The sequence below is a fragment of the Littorina saxatilis genome, linkage group LG9, assembly GCF_037325665.1.
Source record: "Littorina saxatilis isolate snail1 linkage group LG9, US_GU_Lsax_2.0, whole genome shotgun sequence".
NCBI lineage: Eukaryota > Metazoa > Mollusca > Gastropoda > Littorinimorpha > Littorinidae > Littorina > Littorina saxatilis.
Genome location: NC_090253.1, coordinates 18,342,612 through 18,364,883, shown reverse-complemented (window position 1 = coordinate 18,364,883; position 22,272 = coordinate 18,342,612). Strand labels below are relative to the sequence as shown.

The following is a 22,272-nucleotide window of genomic DNA, read 5'->3' as shown; positions in this document are numbered from 1 at the left end:
TTTCAGATTTTTAATGACCAAAGTCATTAATTAATTTTTAAGCCACCAAGCTGAAATGCAATACCGAAGTCCGGGCTTTGTCGAAGATTACTTGACCAAAATTTCAACCAATTTGGTTGAAAAATGAGGGCGTGACAGTGCCGCCTCAACTTTCACGAAAAGCCGGATATGACGTCATCAAAGCCATTTATCAAATAAATGAAAAAAACGTTCGGGGATTTCATACCCAGGAACTCTCATGTCAAATTTCATAAAGATCGGTCCAGTAGTTTAGTCTGAATCGCTCTACACACACACACACACACACACACACACACATGCACACACACACACACACGCACAGACAGACACACATACACCACGACCCTCGTTCCGATTCCCCCTCGATGTTAAAATATTTAGTCAAAACTTGACTAAATATAAAAAGAAGAAGAAAAACCTTATACATACTTTCTAGTAATTTATAAATCAGACCATGTGCCATACTGTGCTTTTCATTCGATGACAAACTTACTTTTTTTTTTATTTACATACCACTTAAAACCCCGAAAGACTAACTCTGACAAACCTTTTACCTTGTGTTTTAACATAGACCAGGAATCGAGACGAGGGTGGAGGTGAGTGTGTGTGTGTGTGTGTGTGTGTGTGTGTGTGTGTGTGTGTGTGTGTGTGTGTGTGTGTGTGTGGGCGTTTGCATATGTGTGTGTGATCGTGCGTGCGTACATGTGAGTTTTTATGCGTGTGCTTTAGCTTGTTACATTTAGTCAAGTTTTGACTAAATGTTTTAACGTAGAGGGGGGAATCGAGACGAGGGTCGTGGTGTATGTGCGTGTGTGTGTGTGTGTGTGTGTGTGTGTGTAGAGCGATTCAGACTAAACTACTGGACCGATCTTTATGAAATTTGACATGAGAGTTCCTGGGTATGAAATCCCCGAACGTTTTTTTCATTTTTTTGATAAATGGCTTTGATGACGTCATATCCGGCTTTTCGTGAAAGTTGAGGCGGCACTGTCACGCCCTCATTTTTCAACCAACTTGGTTGAAATTTTGGTCAAGTAATCTTCGACGAAGCCCGGACTTCGGTATTGCATTTCAGCGTGGTGGCTTAAACATTAATTAATGACTTTGGTCATTAAAAATCTGAAAATTGTAAAAAAAAATAACAATTTATAAAACGATCCAAATTTACGTTCATCTTATTCTCCATCATTTTCTGATTCCAAAAACATATAAATATGTTATATTTCAGGGCCGGACCAAATGAGTTGTAAGGGGGGGGTTCCTCCTTTTTTGGGGGGGGGGGGGGGGGGGGTGGGGGGGCAAATCAGCGAAGTGGCGAAGCCACAAGCGCGCGCCTGCTGAACTAGGGGGGTCCGGGGGCATGCTCCCCCGGAAAAGTTTTGAAAAACGGTTAAAATCTGTGCAATCTGGTGCATTCTGGGCCTTGTTTTGAGGGTTAAGAGCAGCATTGTTTTGGTGCTAAAACTAGTAAAAGTCAAAGCAAGGTACATGCTTTTTCCAGGGGTGGGGTTCCGGAACCCCTGGAACCCCTCCCTGGGTCCGGCCCTGTATTTGGATTAAAAACAAGCTCTGAAAATTAAATATATAAAAATTATTATCAAAATTAAATTGTCGAAATCAATTTAAAAACACTTTCATCTTATTCCTTGTCGGTTCCTGATTCCAAAAACATATAGATATGATATGTTTGGATTAAAAACACGCTCAGAAAGTTAAAACAAAGAGAGGTACAGAAAAGCGTGCTATCCTTCTTAGCGCAACTACCGGTACTACCCCGCTCTTCTTGTCAATTTCACTGCCTTTGCCATGAGCAGTGGACTGACGATGCTACGAGTATACGGTCTTGCTGAAAAATGGCATTGCGTTCAGTTTCATTCTGTGAGTTCGACAGCTACTTGACTAAATGTTGTATTTTCGCCTTACGCGACTTGTTTTTGTTTCTGTGAGCGCGAGCAAGCGCCTGTCAGTGAGATTCTGTGTTTGTTCATGTGTGTTGCTGTCTTTTTTTTTTTTTTTTTTTTTTTTTTAATGTTTTGAGGTTTGTTTGTTTGTTGGTTGGTTGGTTGGTTGGTTGATCGGTCGTTTGGTTGTATGCTTATTCGTTAATTGCTTGTTTGTTTGTTTGGTCTATTGAAGTTAAATTAGAACTGTAACATTTGCTTTTGCATTCGTTCTTGAAAATCATCAACCGCTTTTGATGCCTGTCCGTGAGCAGGATAGGCAGACAGACAGACAAACGGACAGACAGACATATAAACAGACAGAAAAACAGACAGAAAGACAGACAGACAGACATGCAGACAGACAGTCAGACACCTAGACAAAGAGAGACAAAAAGACAGACAGACTGACTGACAGACAGACACTAAGACACAGACAGACGACAGACAGACGGTAGGAGAGATAGCGAAGAAATACTGACAGTTAGACCGACACACAGACGAAAAAACACACGTAAACGCTTCCCAATTAACCACACCCAGTCAACACACCATTTAGTCGTGTCCATTACATGTTGTCACACATGCGACTCATATCAGTAAGCCACACAAATGATGCAATTTTTCTCTTTAATTTCTTTAGTTCCATCAGCGAAACCACATGACCGGCCGATTCTGATTTGACACAAACTCTTTGCAGGAGAATGTCTATCCACACACACAAATCTTGTCAGCGTAGAATTAGGACCTGAAACAAATGAAAAATGCAAAAACAAATAAACAAGAGAGATGAATGGACGAATGTTTAATACAATATACGACACAACCTTCATGATAATATTTTATTTAGTCCAAAAAAAAAAGTCTGTCACCGGCGAAATACCAGCGCCTGAAACATGCAAAATGAAGTAACAAGGGAGGTGAATGAATCGAATGTTGAATACAATACGAATCGAATACATTAGACGCAGAGAGAAGCAATATAATACAAACCATGCGATATTCAGTTTCGGTTTCAGAAGTCATCGCCGGGTGGTGGTGGTGATCCATCGCGTGGAGCCTCTCCGGTTGGTGGTGGTGGTGATCCATCGCGTGGAGCCTCTCCGGTTGGTGGTGGTGGTGATCCATCGCGAGGAGCCTCCCCGCTGGGTGGTGGTGGTGGTGGTCTCCTAGGAGACCTTTTCTGGCGGTCACCGCCAGGTGGTGGTGGTGGTGGTGGTGATCCATCGCGTGGAGCCTCTCCGGTTGGTGGTGGTGGTGGTGATCCATCACGTGGAGCCTCTCCGGTTGGTGGTGGTGGTGATCCATCGCGTGGAGCCTCGATCTCCGGTTGGTGGTGGTGGTGATCCATCGCGTGGAGCGTCCCCGCTGGGTGGTGGTGGTGGTGGTCTCCTAGGAGACCTTTTCTGGCGGTCACCGCCAGGTGGTGGTGGTGGTGGTGGTGATCCATCGCGTGGAGCCTCTCCGGTTGGTGGTGGTGGTGGTGATCCATCGCGTGGAGCCTCTCCGGTTGGTGGTGGTGGTGATCCATCGCGTGGAGCCTCTCCGGTTGGTGGTGCACCCCTTTTCTGGCGGTCACCGCCGGGTGGTGGTGGTGGTGGTGATCCATCGCGTGGAGCCTCTCCGGTTGGTGGTGGTGGTGATCCATCGCGTGGAGCCTCTCCGGTTGGTGGTGCACCCCTTTTCTGGCGGTCACCGCCGGGTGGTGGTGGTGGTGGTGATCCATCGCGTGGAGCCTCTCCGGTTGGTGGTGGTGGTGATCCATCGCGTGGAGCGTCTCCGGTTGGTGGTGCACCCCTTTTCTGGCGGTCACCGCCGGGGGGTGGTGGTGGTGGTGATCCATCGCGTGGAGCCTCTCCGGTTGGTGGTGGTGGTGATCCATCGCGTGGAGCCTCTCCGGTTGGTGGTGCACCCCTTTTCTGGCGGTCACCGCCGGGGGGTGGTGGTGGTGGTGATCCATCGCGTGGAGCCTCTCCGGTTGGTGGTGGTGGTGATCCATCGCGTGGAGCCTCTCCGGTTGGTGGTGGTGGTGATCCATCGCGTGGAGCGAAGGCAGCCGCCATGCTAATGGCAAGGGCAAAGGTCAAGAGTTTCCACATCTTGACGGTTAGGGCTGGCTTGGTCGGTCTGAAGTCAGAAATCAATCGTGTCCAAAAACTTTTCAGAGTGAACTTAGGATACAGGTTTTTGTTTCCCTTTGGTCTAAGAAAACAACGTGTGAACAATTAAAATCACCATCTCAGATCTGGCCAAGCTTTCACAAGGGGTAGTGGCTTTCCACCGGGCTAGTGGCTTTCCACCGGGCTAGTGGCTTTTAAGAATTAATTCATCCAAATATTCACACTCTGAACCCTTCTGACAAGCATCGCTCCACGGCTATTATCTCCCATATGTTTTTCGCGAGCACTGATCTAAATTTGAGATCAGTGTTCGCGAGACGAAAATGATTGCAGATTGGCCGACTTCGACAGTGATCTCCGTTCTGTTCTTCACAGTTATGATAAAGACATCGTTCTAAGGTCAAAACAAGTCAAAATTTTGGGACTGCTGCCGGAAGGAGACCGTAACCAGTCACTGTCAACTGGTTACAGAAAAAATCGTCTGCTCCAGTGAGCGCCGAAACCAAACGGTTGATTATCACGTGACACTTTTGCCATATTTAGAGTTGTTTGCACAGTAAATACAGCCGCGAAAAATAGCTCGCTTGAAACTGTCTTACATATCAATTCCTTTGTAATTTAAAAATTACAAAACACCATGAAAAATCATTATCGACGATCGCGAATCTGCTTATATCAATAATACATTACAAAAAACTCTAAATATGTAACAACAAAAAAATAAACAAAAAAATAAAAAAAATCGGTTTCCTTCATTATCGACGATCGCGAATCTGCTTATATCAATAATACATTACAAAAAACTCTAAATATGTAACAACAAAAAAATAAACAAAAAAATAAAAAAAATCGGTTTCCTTGCCAGACAAGGAAACTCAAGGCATCCTGTCAGGGAGAGAATGAGCCGAACTCATTTTGACCTGAGTTCAGGATGACTCTGAACATGACAGAAAACGCCTAATATATTCATTTGTGTTAGGTATCTGTTTAACACGAGGAACGGTCTTATCCCATGTAGAAGTTTAGGCAGGTCAGAGACAGTGATTAGAAATGTTCTGTCAGGCAGGACTATGCCTCTTAGATGCGAGGACATTGTGTCAACTTTGACAGAAATTAATCTTGCCCAGAACTTTTTGAGATTGAATTTGTACATAAAGTTTTGTCCGTGCGTCCAGTGTTACAGTGTGAAAGGAACTATTGTTGACAGATAGAAACGAAAGGTATCCATAATTATGTAAGAGCGTTGTTTGGCTACAATTCTTCCAATGCTTCGTTTGGTCAAGGTGAAGGAGATTATCTGAAGACAAAACTGTATTGTGCCCAGAATGTTTTGAGATTAATGTATGCTTACAGTTCTTTTCAATGCTTCTTGCAATGCAAGGAATTTATCTGAAGTCATGAGTATACCGTGTCTGGAATCTGTTTAGATTACAATTTGTTTTTTTCAAAGCTCCCAATGGTATAATGTGCAAGTAGAATTCCTAAACACAGAAATGAATCGTGAAAGCAAAAATAGATTAGGCTCTGGATATTTGAAGATTACAATTTAATAAATGCATGTAGTTCTTTCAAAGCTCCCTGTATCTAGCCCAGGTACATAGAGATTGTCTCACGACAGAAATGAATCGTGCACAGAATGTTTTAAGATTTAACATTTTTATTACAGTTCTTTCAATCAATGCTTCCTGTGGTTTAAAATATCCAGGCGATTGTCTGAAACCATAATGCGTTGTGCCCAGAGACTTTTAAGATTGAAATCAGGTTACAGTTTTTCAATGTTTCCTATACTATAAGGAGCAAACAGGTTGACTCGAGGCAGAAATGAACTTGCCCAGAATCGTTTTTTTATATTTAGTCAAGTTTTGACTAAATATTTTAACATCGAGGGGGAATCGAAACGAGGGTCGTGGTGTATGTGTGTGTGTGTGTGTGTGTGTGTGTGTGTGTGTGTGTGTGTGTGTCTGTCTGTGTGTGTGTGTAGAGCGATTCAGACTAAACTACTGGACCGATCTTTATGAAATTTGACATGAGAGTTCCTGGGTATGAAATCCCCGAACGTTTTTTTCATTTTTTTGATAAATAGCTTTGATGACGTCATATCCGGCTTTTCGTGAAAGTTGAGGCGGCACTGTCACGCCCTCATTTTTCAACCAAATTGGTTCAAATTTTGGTCAAGTAATCTTCGACGAAGCCCGGGGTTTGGTATTGCATTTCAGCTTGGTGGCTTAAAAATTAATTAATGACTTTGGTCATTAAAAATCGGAAAATTGTAAAAAAAAAATAAAAATTTCTAAAACGATTCAAATTTACGTTTATCTTATTCTCCATCATTTGCTGATTCCAAAAACATATAAATATGTTATATTTGGATTAAAAACAAGCTCTGAAAATTAAATATATAAAAATTATTATCAAAATTAAATTGTCCAAATCAATTTAAAAACACTTTCATCTTATTCCTTGTCGGTTCCTGATTCCAAAAACATATAGATATGATATGTTTGGATTAAAAACACGCTCAGAAAGTTAAAACAAAGAGAGGTACAGAAAAGCGTGCTATCCTTCTTAGCGCAACTACTACCCCGCTCTTCTTGTCAATTTCACTGCCTTTGCCATGAGCGGTGGCCTGACGATGCTACGAGTAAAATGGCATTGCGTTCAGTTTCATTCTGTGAGTTCGACAGCTACTTGACTAAATATTGTATTTTCGCCTTACGCGACTTGTTTTCACTTTTGGCAGCGTTCACTCTAAATTTGCCGCCTAAAACGGACTCGTTTCTGTCCACAGCCAAAGCTTTTATCACACAAAACGTGCTATATATGACAGCTAAGACTGTATTTGTTACATTTTAGCAGTGTTGACCCCGAGTTTCTACTGCACACAAAAAATAATAGCAAAATCTCAAAGTATGTGTGAGTCCCCTAATATGGACCACCTTCAACAAATCGAAGAAAATAAAAGCTAAAGGCTATTTTCATTAATTCATTAAGAAGCTTGCTGAAAATAACCTATAACTAGCCCTCGAGATATCAAAAATATATAACAAATAGTCTTCTTTTCGTGGAAGTTGATAATTTCACTTATTTTCACTCTGTTTTTGATAAGCTTCTTTAGTTTCCTGGTGTGCTTCAAATATTGCTCTCATCAACCCAAAACAGATAAATCTAAAGCATATTCTAATTAGTCTGACTTGCACACTAAGTTGTATCATGTTAATTTGAAGTATAGGGGGCTTTTTACAGTGATTCGTGAAGGCCTCTCCACTGGTCCATATTAGGCGCCCAGGCTCCTAATATGGACCATTTGTGATTTTTTTCTGCATTTAATTTTTGCTGAATGTCTATCAAAGCTATTTTACTCTAATTAAGCCTAACGGTTAACCTAAGAGAGAAGGACTACCAAATACAAAACTAAACTTCTTCGCAAGAAATCAAGCTAGTTATTAAGATGAAACAAAAAGCGGTCCATATTAGGAGCCCTTCCCCTACCCAGTAAAATAAAATAAAAACTACTCTAAGGTTAGTAATTCATTTCTTTATTCCTTTAATCATTTAGTCTGTCTTCTCGTTCGTTCCTGAGTGAGTTAGTCTGGTTTTATCTGACTGTGGCCACTCTACATTCAAACATTCATTCTACATTAAAAATAATTATTATGCGAACGCTTACATTACGTGCCGAACCACAAGAAGGCTCGCATGTTCTAAAACAATCGTTGCTTTAATGGATGTGAAATTTGACCCAACAGTTTGCTATTGTCTCCATCCGCCTCCATGCCGTCTGTTGTCTTCATGTAGGTTGATATGATGTTTCACCTGTGTGTGCCGTTTGGGGAGAGATGTGTGTATAAAAGCCGGCAGAGTCCGATTTGTCATCTATCGTCTGCCAGACCTTCCAATTCACAACATCGTCTTGGTGAGTACTTGCAATATTGTCGTTGTGTTGGCTGCCTTTTAAGATTCTTTGCCAGAGGATGTAGACTGGTTCTTCAAGGAAACTGACGCGGTTCCCCCCCCCCCCCCTCTGTCTTCTCTTTCTCCTATCACTCTTTCTTTCACTCTGCTACTTTTTCATCCATTTTTATATTTAGTCAAGTTTTGACTAAATATTTTAACATCGAGGGGGAATCGAAACGAGGGTCGTGGTGTATGTGCGTGCGTGTGTGTGTGCGTGTGTGTGTGTGTGTAGAGCGATTCAGACTAAACTACTAGACCGATCTTTATGAAATTTGACATGAGAGTTCCTGGGTATGAAATCCCCGAACGTTTTTTTCATTTTTTTGATAAACGGCTTTGATGACGTCATATCCGGCTTTTCGTGAAAGTTGAGGCGGCACTGTCACGCCATCATTTTTCAACCAAATTGGTTGAAATTTTGGTCAAGTAATCTTCGACGAAGCCCGGACTTCGGTATTGCATTTCAGCTTGGTGGCTTAAAAGTTAATTGATGACTTTGGTCATTAAAAATCTGAAAATTGTAAAAAAAGATAAAAATTTATAAAACGATCCCAATTTACGTTTATCTTATTCTCCATCATTTGCTGATTCCAAAAACATATAAATATGTTATATTCGGATTAAAAACAAGCTCTGAAAATTAAATATATAAAAATTATTATCAAAATTAAATTGTCCAAATCAATTTAAAAACACTTTCATCTTATTCCTTGTCGGTTCCTGATTCCAAAAACATATAGATATGATATGTTTGGATTAAAAACACGCTCAGAAAGTTAAAACAAAGAGAGGTACAGAAAAGCGTGCTATCCTTCTTAGCGCAACTACTACCCCGCTCTTCTTGTCAATTTCACTGCCTTTGCCATGAGCGGTGGACTGACGATGCTACGAGTATACGGTCTTGCTGAAAAATGGCATTGCGTTCAGTTTTATTCTGTGAGTTCGACAGCTACTTGACTAAATATTGTATTTTCGCCTTACGCGACTTGTTAGTTCTTTTTATAGCATACCGCAGAGAAAGAGATAAAGAGCGTAGAAGGAGAATAACTAAAGAAGAAATCAGAAAAGATGCAAACAGATGAAATAACCACATTTGATTTGTTGCCCTAAAGCATTGAGGCCAATGAAAAGTTGAAATGTTCTTTCATTTTGACATTCAGTCAATATTTGGGTTCTACCAGATAATATCCCTAGATGCTTTTTCGTTGTTTTCTTGGATGTCTTTGATGACGTCATATCTGTCCGTGAAAAAGGTCGTAGCAGAATTGTGTCGAAGAATTTCATTGACATTTGGGCCGAACAATTTTTGACTGGTCTGGACTATGGCATTGCATTTCAACTCCGAAACATAAACAACATTTATCCGACCAACATTCTCCTGTGTAAAATGAAAGTAACGGAAACTAATAAATGTAATTACTGCTGTGATGTAACTGATTTCATTGAACACTTCTTTTTTGAATGCCCGGTTGTATACAAATTCTGGAAGTTTATTGAAGAATTTATTTTTCGTACTTTAGAAATTAAGATTATTTTGAATGTTAGTGATGTTTTATTTGGTATGCATTTTGTAATGGTGAGAAAGGCAACTATGTATAAATTGAACCACATTATCTTAATCGGAAAGATGTGCGTTAGTATATATAAAAAAACAAATTCGTTTTTACCGTTGGAAAGTATTTTTAATAGGCAGTTACAGATAAGAAGCATTTTTGTGTGAGTGTTCGAAGAACAAAACGTTAAAAAAGTTAGCTTGTTGTTCTCGATAAGTTGTATTTAATTCATTGTATGAGATATTGTTAATTGTTGTTATTTATGTGAATAAAATTGTTTGAAAAAAAAACAAAAAACAACAAAAAAAAACTCCGAAACATAAACACTGATTCAAGCCCCATTCCACCTAACAGGTTTACAGAACGATGGAATCTTTTCACGAACACAGCAATACTAACCTGTTTTTCGCAATAGCATTCAACACTTGCAAATGACACATGCAGGTCACTTGAGTGGCGACTTAGCACACCTACGTAAACCTCACACCAGTTCTCGTGGTTTATTCAACCCCTGAGCAATCGGGGCTCTGTGTGACCTACTTTATTCACACTTGGCCATGGCGGTTTCAAATGACTGCCAGTGACTTGAACCGAATGGCGGTTGGCTTCAAAGAAACTGAATGTTCGGATTCTCAGTCGACTAGCATCTCAAAAAGTGGAAAGTTGCATGGAATTCGGTAGCCTACTTCCCCGTTATCAAGTGAAAGGAGCTGCATCTTACACGCACCAGTCAACTCACACACCCACCTCGCTTGACCTACACCATGGCTCCCTACTATCATAATGGTTTACGGGAGGCGGAGGTACTCCAAATACGGCCTTAAATTGATATTGCAATAACAGACACACAAGTGTTTGTTTAATTATATTTGAATTATTACGTGAATTGAAAAATATTCAATAATAATAATAATGAACACTTATGTAACTCGAACCACTGAATATTTCTGTGCTCTCCGCGCTTTACAATATCAAACTACGAGTAACAATACACAAAATAACCACATAATAACATCTTTCATTTAGATGCGCTGTTTTTGAATTGAATGTATGCTCCAAAAGAAAGCAAATCCGTTATATGCAAATTATAGGTTCATAACTGAATGAAAACGATCAAGACTTTGATTGATGTCTCGGTCAACAGTTTTCAGTCAACCAGGACTTTTCAGTTAACTTTTGGTCGTTTAGGTCGACATGCATGTTGTTATATCGCTTTACGGGACTTGCTTTCAATTCCAGTCCAGTAAACAACATCTGCCAACATGTGGAAGATCCTGACCTTGACCCTTCTCGCAACTCTAGCAGCTGCTCAGTTCGGCGGTCAGCAGCAAGGCGGTTTTAGTATTGGCGGCGAGCAACAGGGCGGTCAACAACAAGGCGGTCAACAACAGTACGGCAGACCACAACAACAGGGCGGTCAACAACAAGGCGGTCAACAACAGTACGGCAGACCACAACAACAGGGCGGCCAGCAACAAGGCGGCCAGCAACAAGGCGGCCAGCAACAGTACGGCAGACCCCAGCAACAAGGCGGTCAACAACAGGGCGGCCAGCAACAGGGCGGCCAGCAACAGTACGGCAGACCACAACAACAAGGCGGTCAGCAACAAGGCGGTCAACAACAGTATGGCAGACCACAGTTCGGCGGTCAGCAACAAGGTGGTCCAGGCGGTCAGCAACAAGGCGGTCCAGGCGGTCAGCAACAAGGCGGTCCAGGCGGTATGCAACAAGGCGGTCCAGGCGGTCAGCAACAGGGCGGACCAGGCGGTATGCAACAAGGCGGACCAGGCGGTCAGCAACAAGGCGGTCCAGGCGGTCAGCAACAAGGCGGTCCAGGCGGTCAGCAACAGGGCGGCAGACCACAGCAACAGGGCGGTCAGCAACAGGGTGGACCAGGCGGTCAGCAACAGCAGTTCGGCAGACCACAGCAACAGGGCGGTCAGCAACAGGGCGGTCAGCAACAGCAGTACGGCAGACCACAGCAACAGGGCGGTCAGCAACAGGGCGGTCAGCAACAGCAGTACGGCAGACCACAGCAACAGGGCGGTCAGCAACAGCAGTACGGCAGACCACAGCAACAGTTCGGCGGTCAGCAACAGGGCGGTCAGCAACAGGGCGGACAGCAGTTCGGCGGTCAGCAACAAAGCGGACAGCAGTTTGGCGGTCAGCAACAGGGCGGACAGCAGTTTGGATTTTAGATACCAAGCTGACCACGCCAACGAATCGACAGCTGCAAAGATGTAAGTCCAAGTGTTGTTGTGAGACCTTTTGGTTTGAAAGCATTTTACCCTACTCACATGATGATCATGCATACAGCGAGAGAACCTATTGTTAGAGCAGGATCAAGGTCCTATTTTACCTACTGACAAGGCTTGCTAGACCTTTAAAGGTACTGAACTTGTCAAATCCAGGTGCACGGAGCCCCTGGGGCTTTTAGTCATACCTCAGGCAGCTATCCGTTAGAAGAACTACCAAGTTTCATCGACTTGCACCCAAAGAGTCAAGAACTGCGATTTTTTTACGAATTAATTTCGTACTCGGACCCGGCTGGTCTTGACCTATTTTTGGATCTAAATTTAGATCAGGTAGAGCACCACATCATGCACAAAAAGACACGTCACTAGCAAAGTATGTCAGACATCATCATGAGTTTGTGCAAAACAAAATAAAGGGCGGGATCAATCAGTTGAATCGAACTCAGACCAAACACAAACGTAATAACTAGGTTAATTTATGCACTCGCGTGAACAAGAAACTGTCGAGCTTCACAGATGTCGTCGTTGGGTAGTTTTGGGTTTGTTTTACTACCATAGGAGGATTTTTGAACTGTAAATGCACTCAGCTGCAACAAAAACGCAAAACGAAGGCTGTGAGCTGCACTGTGCCTTTAAAAGAAAGGTCGTAAGGTTGGTGTAAACTGTTCCGTAGGATGAGAGTGCTCAACACAATCATGATTCCCCTAATTAATGCCTGGTACCGACCACACAGAACACAGCCTGTTGTGATCGAATGAAGGCTCCGTTTTGACGCATTCTCCCCTCTCATACCTTTGTTGTTGTTGTTTTGATTTTCATTTCAGGAAGCGTGTTTAAGTGTTTCACCGTTAAGTGCGAACTGGTTTAGTTTTTACTCTCAAGCACATTCTCGCGAACAGATTTAATACTGATTGAATGGAGTTCTTTAACATCTCCTGATTCCAAAAATTACACATATTTTGTGTTTGGATTAAAAACTAGCTCAAAAATCAAGAAAAATTCGTTCTATGCAAATAAGGTTTACTTGGGCAATTTTACTGAGACAGAGCCTTAGCGCTTTCTTTTCGCGACGTTTTAATTAGGGCCAGCCTATTATCATTAACTAGTCTTGGTGACAAAAATACAGTGCGTTCAGTTTTATTCTCTGAGTTCCACAGATTGACTGAATGTGTTCATTTTCCTTTACGCGATTTGTTTTTTTATTCTCCACGGAAGGCAATTATATTTATCAGGCTATACTGTATGTGTTAAATGTAAATGTATTTTCTCTGTTTCAGGTCTTACAGTTTCGCAACCGATACGATATTCCTCTCCTCCATGTTTTGATTTGTCTGGCAAATGGTCATCATATGTATGTACAATTGAAGACATGAAGGCAGAATAAAAAGAGTTGAGCAGAGTTTGGATAGTTTGGATTGAGTGTGACTGCAGACTGACTGGTACACAACAGCTGGTTGACGATGAGCCCGTGCAGGCTTCGCAACTTGACAGTGTGAAAATGCACACTCATGCCTACATCCAGTGTTGTGTGTGTGTAGAGAGAGAGAGAGAGAGAGAGAGAGAGAGAGAGAGAGAGAGAGAGAGAGAGAGAGAGAGAGAGAGAGAGACAGAGAGACAGAGAGAGAGAGAGACAGAGAGAGAGAGAGAGACAGAGAGAGAGAGACAGAGAGAGAACTTTGTTAAAAAGGATAAAGGTTTATTATACAACCTGTCCCTTATAAAAACACTTAATAATTCAGACGCAAACTACATTTAGAAGGGGGAAAAAGACAGAGAGCTGAAGACAGAGAGAGATAGTTCATTAAAAGCATCAACCAGCAAAAACGTGTACACATACATGTGTACATAAAAAAAAAGACACAGCTACGTACATAAGCAAACGTTAACAATCTCTCTCTCTCTCTCTCTCGTTTTACACACACACACACACACACACACACACACACACACACACACACACAGTGACACACACATAGGTGTTCATTAATTTGGTTTTTAAGATGTTTCAAATAAAAGTATACGCGTTGACGTACACGTTCACCTTCAATTGAAAACGTCTTTAAAATCTAAAACGGATGAAAAAATATATAATATGACTAGTGTACACATCCATGCTTCGTGAAAACACCCATGCCGCGCGAATAAAGGTCTCACCAGCTGTTAACCCCTTCACTGCCACAGTGGTAGTAACTTATCCGAACGGTCTATGGGAAAGAACTGTGTTTAGAACCCCTACAAGTACTTGGACAGTGGTTACCTCCCATTTAGTTTTCAGAAATGTCCTGAAATGTTGTTGACACAAATCCCACGTATGAGATACGGTTATGGGCGTACGATAAACAGAAAATGACCACGTATTACATACGGGGTGGGCAGTGAATGGGGTTAATGGATTCTACAGGGTGTACCACAAAAAGAGGGACAAAAAGAAACTGTAATAGTTTCTACAAATACAAGAATTTTCGCAAGATTTTTTTCACCAGATGTGGACAACATCTCAAATTTTTATTATACCAAAGCATTTCGAAATCGAAGAACATTTGGTTGCTCTTGTCAGTAATTGATGACATGTTCAATCCAGGCCCCGCGCTGCTGGATGACGTGGGCCACAAAAAGAGGGACAAAATCAAACTCTCATATTTTCTAAGAAAATAATTGTTTCTTTCTGATTTTCAGGTGATATATCCAGAAGACCTGTAAGTTTTATCTAACAGAAGAATGGACCCCTACGATTACTTTTCCGTCGAAGAGAGGACCAAGATTGTGGAACTGTAAGTCGCCTACTCTGGTTCAAAGACAGTTTCGACGCGAACACCCTGGAAAGAAAATACCACATCGTCATACTATCACACGCTTGGTTGATAAGTTCAGAAACACTGGTAGTGTAGTTAACAACAACAAAGGACATTCTGGTCAGAAAGAAACATTTATTTTCTTAGAAAATATGAGAGTTTGATTTTGTCCCTCTTTTTGTGGCCCACCCTGTAAATTGCTTACTGCACATTTCTCCGACGTCAATTGTTAGGTTGAGACGCGCATCCTCACGTAAAAACTTAAGTTTGTTTTGTTTTTCCCTGACTTGCTGTGTACTACATCAATAGGAACCTAATTTTTTGCACACATCGTATGCGCCACAATTCCAAGCTACTCACCAAATAGTAGCTCAATTGAACCCAGAATACCAGAGGTACAAGTCTAATCCGAAGTGTGAAAAACAAACAGACAGACAGACAGACAGACAGACAGACAGACAGATATGAGTGATTCCCATACACCGCAGTACGTATAAAGGCTGCGTAAAAAACAGTAAGAACACATAAGCCCCGCCCACCTCGTGTCGCCGAGTGCCTGTGCTTGAGGTGTATTATAAAGGCGGGGTACCGAAACGCCCCCTCCCATCTCGGCCCCCCCCTCCCCCCCTCCCCCCCCCCCCCCGCTTTGTAGAAGACGACTTCACGCTCTATGGCGCGTTCAATCTATCAAGGGTGTCAACTCGCCCCCGTAATGTGTGTGTGTGTGTGTGTGTGTGTGGTGTGTGTGTGTGTGTGTGAGTGTGGTGTGTGTGTGGTGTGTGTGTGTGTGTCTGTGAGTGTGTGTGTGTGTGTGTAGTGTGGGTGTCGGTCAGTGCTTGCGTGTGTGTGTGCGTGCGTGCGTGCGTGCATGTGTGTGTGTGTTTTTGTATGTGTGTGTGTTTTTGTATGTGTGTGTGTGTGTGTGTGTGTGCAAGCGGGTGTGTGTGTGTGTGTGTGTGTATGCCTGTGTGTGTGTGTGTGTGTGTGTGTATGTCTGTGTCTGTGTCTGTGTGTGTGTGTGTGTGGCACAACATTTTGAAACTTGAATCTAGCATACCGTAGAAACGGTGGCAGGGGGTGGGAAGTTTTTTGTATGTACAGTGTTGTGCTGCGAGATGAGGTAATGCTGTGCGTGGGAATGTGTGGATGTGTGTGCGCACATGCGTGCGTTTGTGTGTGTGTGTGTGTATATATGTGTGTGTGTGTGTGTGTGTGTGTGTGTGTTATACAAATTTATATGACCTCCCTTGCTCATGACGTAATTTTTCCGCATTCTCGCTTTTTACGTCAATCTATATGTATACATCGGGAGACAAACCTCGCTCTCTGCCCTTGTTAAACCATTCAGTCATTACTCGACTGAATGTAAAAACAAAAACATCATACCTGCAGAAACTAATATGTGCATCGGAGACATTTTAATCGCAGGTGTTAGACGCTTCGATCATGGTAGAACAGTGAAGCCTATATTAGTTGAAATGTATTATTGGCACACCCAATCTACACGAAAGGCAGAATCTCTCTCAGTAAACAAAGGAATAATCTGTATGGCAGGTGTTTGACACATTGCACAAGCCGGTAAGAACAGTGCAGCATTAGTTGCAGTTTACTTTTGACAGTCACAATCTGATAGGCAAAATCTGTAAGAAAACAAAAGCACGTTATACCCACAGAAACTAATATGTTTTATTAGAAAAACTATATAGACTGTTTTTTACAACTCGTAATGAAAAGAACAATGAGACTTCACTTGACAATTTGATCGGCAGAATCTTTTTCAAAAACAAAGGATGTTAATTATACCCACAGAAACGTATATGTCAATTCAAGAAAACTAACAATGAAAACTGCAAACAAAAGAATAATAAGTAAATCAAACTGTACAACAGGTGTTGAACAACTCGTATAGAACAGAACAATGAAGCCTTAGTCACAGTTCAACATCGAGAGACCAAACCGTGAGCGATGTTTGTAAGACAGTTGCTTACTAAAACCATAGACCTAAATATAGGTCCCTGCTAAAACAAAAGATTCCATGCATTCAAGGAACGAATACGTGCGTCAGAGTGGAAACATTATAACTTGTTGTTGACATTTTTCAATTTTTATTTTAATTGTCGGGCTAAAAGTGCTGTCCTCGTGAAAGGGGCAGTGTACTCTACACCGCCGAATGTTTGTTGAGACTTGTTCGTCAGTGTGATGAGAGCATGCTTCCACTTAGACACATACAACGGTCTGACTGCTGTCACTCACACACCAACACCGACACACACACACACACACACACACACACACACACACACACACACACACACACACACACACACACACACACACACACACACACACACAGAGTAGTAATTGTTTGCTGAATTAATTATGTACGTGACGCCTGTATGTCAATCTGCGAAATAAATTCAGGAAAGTAATCTGACTTTTCATGGGAAGTAGCCATGAGGCTACTGATTGTTTGGTGGATGACCAAATGAATGAATTTTCACATCCCACCTAAAGCCTGATCGGAGATGGTGTCTATTATCGCTTTCAAAAATAGAAATGTCTTTTGAATTGTATATTACGGTCTGCAATGGCCAACAACTAACTGTCATATTTCTTTCAAGCGTTTTTACAGTACTATAGAATCATATTTTCAGACTCTAGAGACTTGCAATAAGAGGAAGTCGTAGAATGCATTGCTAATTATTATGTCACAGGTGGATTTTGTAGTAATGAAAGCACGGTAGACTTTTTAGGTTCAGAGAGCAAAATAAGAGCACCCGAATGGACCGATGGATAACTTGCACATGTCAAAACTGTTGCAGAAACACAAACCTCAAAACCGTTAGGCTTTTTCTCTTTTTTTCACTTTTGGCAGCGTTCACTCTAAATTTGCCGCCTAAAACGGACTCGTTTCTGTCCACAGCCAAAGCTTTTATCACACAAAACGTGCTATATATGACAGCAAAGACTGTATTTGTTACATTTTAGCAGTGTTGACCCCGAGTTTCTACTGCACACAAAAAATAATAGCAAAATCTCAAAGTATGTGTGAGTCCCCTAATATGGACCACCTTCAACAAACCGAAGAAAATAAAAGCTAAAGGCTATTTTCATTAATTCATTAAGAAGCTTGCTGAAAATAACCTATAACTAGCCCTCGAGATATCAAAAATATATAACAAATAGTCTTCTTTTCGTGGAAGTTGATAATTTCACTTCTTTTCACTCTGTTTTTGATAAGCTTCTTTAGTTTCCTGGTGTGCTTCAAATATTGCTCTCATCAACCCCAAAACAGATAAATCTAAAGCATATTCTAATTAGTCTGACTTGCACACTAAGTTGTATCATGTTAATTTGAAGTATAGGGGGCTTTTTACAGTGATTCGTGAAGGCCTCTCCACTGGTCCATATTAGGCGCCCAGGCTCCTAATATGGACCATTTGTGATTTTTTTCTGCATTTAATTTTTGCTGAATGTCTATCAAAGCTATTTTACTCTAATTAAGCCTAACGGTTAACCTAAGAGAAAAGGACTACCAAACACAAAACTAAACTTCTTCGCAAGAAATCAAGCTAGTTATCAGGATGAAACAAAAATCGGTCCATATTAGGAGCCCTTCCCCTACCCAGTAAAATAAAATAAAAACTACTCTAAGGTTAGTAATTCATTTCTTTATTCCTTTAGTCATTTAGTCTGTCTTCTCGTTCGTTCCTGAGTGAGTTAGTCTGGTTTTACCTGACTGTGGCCACTCTACATTCAAACATTCATTCTACATTAAAAATAATTATTATGCGAACGCTTACATTACGTGCCGAACCACAAGAAGGCTCGCATGTTCTAAAACAATCGTTGCTTTAATGGATGTGAAATTTGACCCAACAGTTTGCTATTGCCTCCATCCGCCCCCATGCCGCCTGTTGTCTTCATGTAGGTTCATATGATGTTTCACCTGTATGTGCCGTTTGGGGAGAGATGTGTGTATAAAAGCCGGCAGAGTCCTGGATTTGTCATCTATCGTCTGCCAGACCTTCCAATTCACAACATCGTCTTGGTGAGTACTTGCAATATTGTCGTTGTGTTGGCTGCCTTTTAAGATTCTTTGCCAGAGGATGTAGACTGGTTCTTCAAGGAAACTGACGCGGTTCCCCCCCCCCCCCCCCCCTGTGTCTTCTCTTTCTCCTATCACTCTTTCTTTCACTCTGCTATTTTTTCATCCATTTTTAGTTCTTTTTATAGCATACCGCAGAGAAAGAGATAAAGAGCGTAGAAGGAGAATAACTAAAGAAGAAATCAGAAAAGATGCAAACAGATGAAATAACCACATTTGATTTGTTGCCCTAAAGCATTGAGGCCAATGAAAAGTTGAAATGTTCTTTCATTTTGACATTCAGTCAATATTTGGGTTCTACCAGATATTATCCCTAGATGCTTTTTCGTTGTTTGCTTGGATGTCTTTGATGACGTCATATCTGTCCGTGAAAAAGGTCGTAGCAGAATTGTGTCGAAGAATTTCATTGACATTTGGGCCGAACAATTTTTGACTGGTCTGGACTATGGCATTGCATTTCAACTCCGAAACATAAACACTGATTCAAGCCCCATTCCACCTAACAGGTTTACAGAACGATGGAATCTTTTCAATAACACAGCAATACTAACCTGTTTTTCGCAATAGCATTCAACACTTGCAAATGACACATGCAGGTCACTTGAGTGGCGACTTAGCACACCTACGTAAACCTCACACCAGTTCTCGTGGTTTATTCAACCCTTGAGCAATCAGGGCTCTGTGTGACCTACTTTATTCACACTTGGCCATGGCGACTCTAGATGGGCATGTTATTGTGTACCTCTTAATACAACAAATGACTGCCAGTGACTTGAACCGAATGGCGGTTGGCTTCAAAGAAACTGAATGTTCGGATTCTCAGTCGACTAGCATCTGAAAAAGTGGAAAGTTGCATGGAATTCGGTAGCCTACTTCCCCGTTATCAAGTGAAAGGAGCTGCATCTTACACGCACCAGTCAACTCACACACCCACCTCGCTTGACCTACACCATGGCTCCCTACTATCATAATGGTTTACGGGAGGCGGAGGTACTCCAAATACGGCCTTAAATTGATATTGCAATAACAGACACACAAGTGTTTGTTTAATTATATTTGAATTATTACGTGAATTGAAAAATATTCAATAATAATAATAATGAACACTTATGTAACTCGAACCACTGAATATTTCTGTGCTCTCCGCGCTTTACAATATCAAACTACGAGTAACAATACACAAAATAACCACATAATAACATCTTTCATTTAGATGCGCTGTTTTTGACTCACATGCGAAGCAAAAGTGAGTCTATGTACTCACCCGAGTCGTCCGTCCGTCCGTCCGTCCGCCCCGGCGTCCGTCCGGAAAACTTTAACGTTGGATATTTCTTGGACACTATTCAGTCTATCAGTACCAAATTTGGCAAGATGGTGTATGATGACAAGGCCCCAAAAAACATACATAGCATCTTGACCTTGCTTCAAGGTCAAGGTCGCAGGGGCCATAAATGTTGTCCAAAAAACAGCTATTTTTCACATTTTTCCCATTTTCTCTGAAATGTTTTGAGATTTAATACCTCACCTATATATAATAAATATAGGGCAAAGTAAGCCCCATCTTTTGATACCAGTTTGGTTTACCTTGTTTCAAGGTCAAGGTCACAGGAGCTCTTCAAAGTTGGATTGTATACATATTTTGAAGTGACCTTGACCCTGAACTATGGAAGATAACTGTTTCAAACTTAAAAATTATGTGGGGCACATGTTATGCTTTCATCATGAGACACATTTGGTCACATATGATCAAGGTCAAGGTCACTTTGACCCTTATGAAATGTGACCAAAATAAGGTAGTGAACCACTAAAAGTGACCATATCTCATGGTAGAAAGAGCCAATAAGCACCATTGTACTTCCTATGTCTTGAATTAACAGCTTTGTGTTGCATGACCTTGGATGACCTTGACCTTGGGTCAAGGTCACATACATTTTGGTAGGAAAAATGTGTAAAGCAGTTCTTAGTGTATGATGTCATTGCTAGGTTTAGCTGAAGGTCAAGGTCATGTAAAGGTCAAGGTCAAGCATGTGAGTCGTATGGGCTTTGCCCTTCTTGTTGAATTGAATGTATGCTCCAAAAGAAAGCAAATCCGTTATATGCAAATTATAGGTTCATAACTGAATGAAAACGATCAAGACTTTGATTGATGTCTCGGTCAACAGTTTTCAGTCAACCAGGACTTTTCAGTTAACTTTTGGTCGTTTAGGTCGACAGATTGCTTGCATGTTGTTATATCGCTTTACGGGACTTGCTTTCAATTCCAGTCCAGTAAACAACATCTGCCAACATGTGGAAGATCCTGACCTTGACCCTTCTCGCAACTTTAGCAGCTGCTCAGTTCGGCAGTCAGCAGCAAGGCGGTTTTAGTATTGGCGGCGAGCAACAGAGCGGTCAACAACAAGGCGGTCAACAACAGTACGGCAGACCACAACAACAGGGCGGTCAACAACAAGGCGGTCAACAACAGTACGGTCAACAACAGTACGGCAGACCACAACAACAGGGCGGCCAGCAACAAGGCGGCCAGCAACAGTACGGCAGACCCCAGCAACAAGGCGGTCAACAACAGGGTGGCCAGCAACAGTACGGCAGACCACAACAACAAGGCGGTCAGCAACAAGGCGGTCAACAACAGTATGGCAGACCACAGTTCGGCGGTCAGCAACAAGGTGGTCCAGGCGGTCAGCAACAAGGCGGTCCAGGCGGTCAGCAACAAGGCGGTCCAGGCGGTCAGCAACAAGGCGGTCCAGGCGGTCAGCAACAAGGCGGTCCAGGCGGTCAGCAACAGGGCGGACCAGGCGGTATGCAACAAGGCGGACCAGGCGGTCAGCAACAAGGCGGTCCAGGCGGTCAGCAACAAGGCGGTCCAGGCGGTCAGCAACAGGGCGGCAGACCACAGCAACAGGGCGGTCAGCAACAGCAGTACGGCAGACCACAGCAACAAGGCGGTCAGCAACAGGGCGGTCAGCAACAGCAGTACGGCAGACCACAGCAACAGGGCGGTCAGCAACAGGGCGGACAGCAGTTCGGCGGTCAGCAACAAGGCGGTCAGCAACAGGGCGGTCAGCAACAGCAGTACGGCAGACCACAGCAACAAGGCGGTCAGCAACAGGGCGGTCAGCAACAGCAGTACGGCAGACCACAGCAACAGGGCGGTCAGCAACAGGGCGGACAGCAGTTCGGCGGTCAGCAACAAAGCGGACAGCAGTTTGGCGGTCAGCAACAGGGCGGACAGCAGTTTGGATTTTAGATACCAAGCTGACCACGCCAACGAATCGACAGCTGCAAAGATGTAAGTCCAAGTGTTGTTGTGAGACCTTTTGGTTTGAAAGCATTTCACCCTACTCACATGATGATCATGCATACAGCGAGAGAACCTATTGTCAGAGCAGGATCAAGGTCCTATTTTACCTACTGACAAGGCTTGCTAGACCTTTAAAAGAAAGGTCGTAAGGTTGGTGTAAACTGTTCCGTCAGATGAGAGTGCTCAACACAATCATGATTCCCCTAATTAATGCCTGGTACCGAC

The 22,272-nt window shown here is 42.4% G+C and overlaps 3 protein-coding genes across 5 annotated transcripts in view; 2 read left to right on the top strand and 1 right to left on the bottom strand.

Annotated features, from left to right (window-relative positions):
- Positions 1-2,577: 2,577 nt before the first annotated feature.
- On the bottom strand, positions 2,578-3,925 carry LOC138975475 (histidine-rich glycoprotein-like). Its single transcript, XM_070348166.1, has 3 exons — positions 3,464-3,925; positions 2,955-3,421; positions 2,578-2,709 (listed from the first exon to the last, which is right to left on the bottom strand). Exons 1-2 carry the CDS (start codon positions 3,919-3,921, stop codon positions 2,977-2,979), a joined length of 903 nt encoding a protein of 300 aa, XP_070204267.1. The 5' UTR covers positions 3,922-3,925; the 3' UTR covers positions 2,578-2,709; positions 2,955-2,976.
- A 3,975-nt stretch (positions 3,926-7,900) lies between these two features.
- Positions 7,901-13,243, top strand: LOC138975474 (protein argonaute-2-like). Of its 2 annotated transcripts, XM_070348164.1 has the most exons (4): positions 7,901-7,994; positions 10,828-11,552; positions 11,592-11,828; positions 13,121-13,243. In XM_070348164.1, the coding sequence occupies exons 2-3, from the start codon at positions 10,851-10,853 to the stop codon at positions 11,784-11,786; spliced, it is 897 nt and encodes a 298-aa protein (XP_070204265.1). In that variant the 5' UTR covers positions 7,901-7,994; positions 10,828-10,850; the 3' UTR covers positions 11,787-11,828; positions 13,121-13,243. The 2 variants fall into 2 exon arrangements, with proteins under 2 accessions (XP_070204265.1, XP_070204264.1); XM_070348163.1 differs by having other exon boundaries at positions 10,828-11,828.
- Positions 13,244-18,551: 5,308 nt separating this feature from the next.
- Positions 18,552-22,272, top strand: part of LOC138975473 (protein argonaute-2-like) — a 4,393-nt gene continuing 672 nt past the window's right edge. Inside the window, exons 1-3 of one of the 2 annotated variants that reach the window (XM_070348162.1) lie at positions 18,552-18,686; positions 21,008-21,649; positions 21,689-22,035. In XM_070348162.1, the coding sequence (XP_070204263.1) occupies positions 21,031-21,649; positions 21,689-21,993 (924 nt within the window). In that variant the 5' untranslated portion in view covers positions 18,552-18,686; positions 21,008-21,030 and the 3' untranslated portion in view covers positions 21,994-22,035. Of the gene's footprint in view, positions 18,687-21,007; positions 22,036-22,272 lie in introns of both variants that reach the window. The other variant, XM_070348161.1, reaches the window with a different exon arrangement.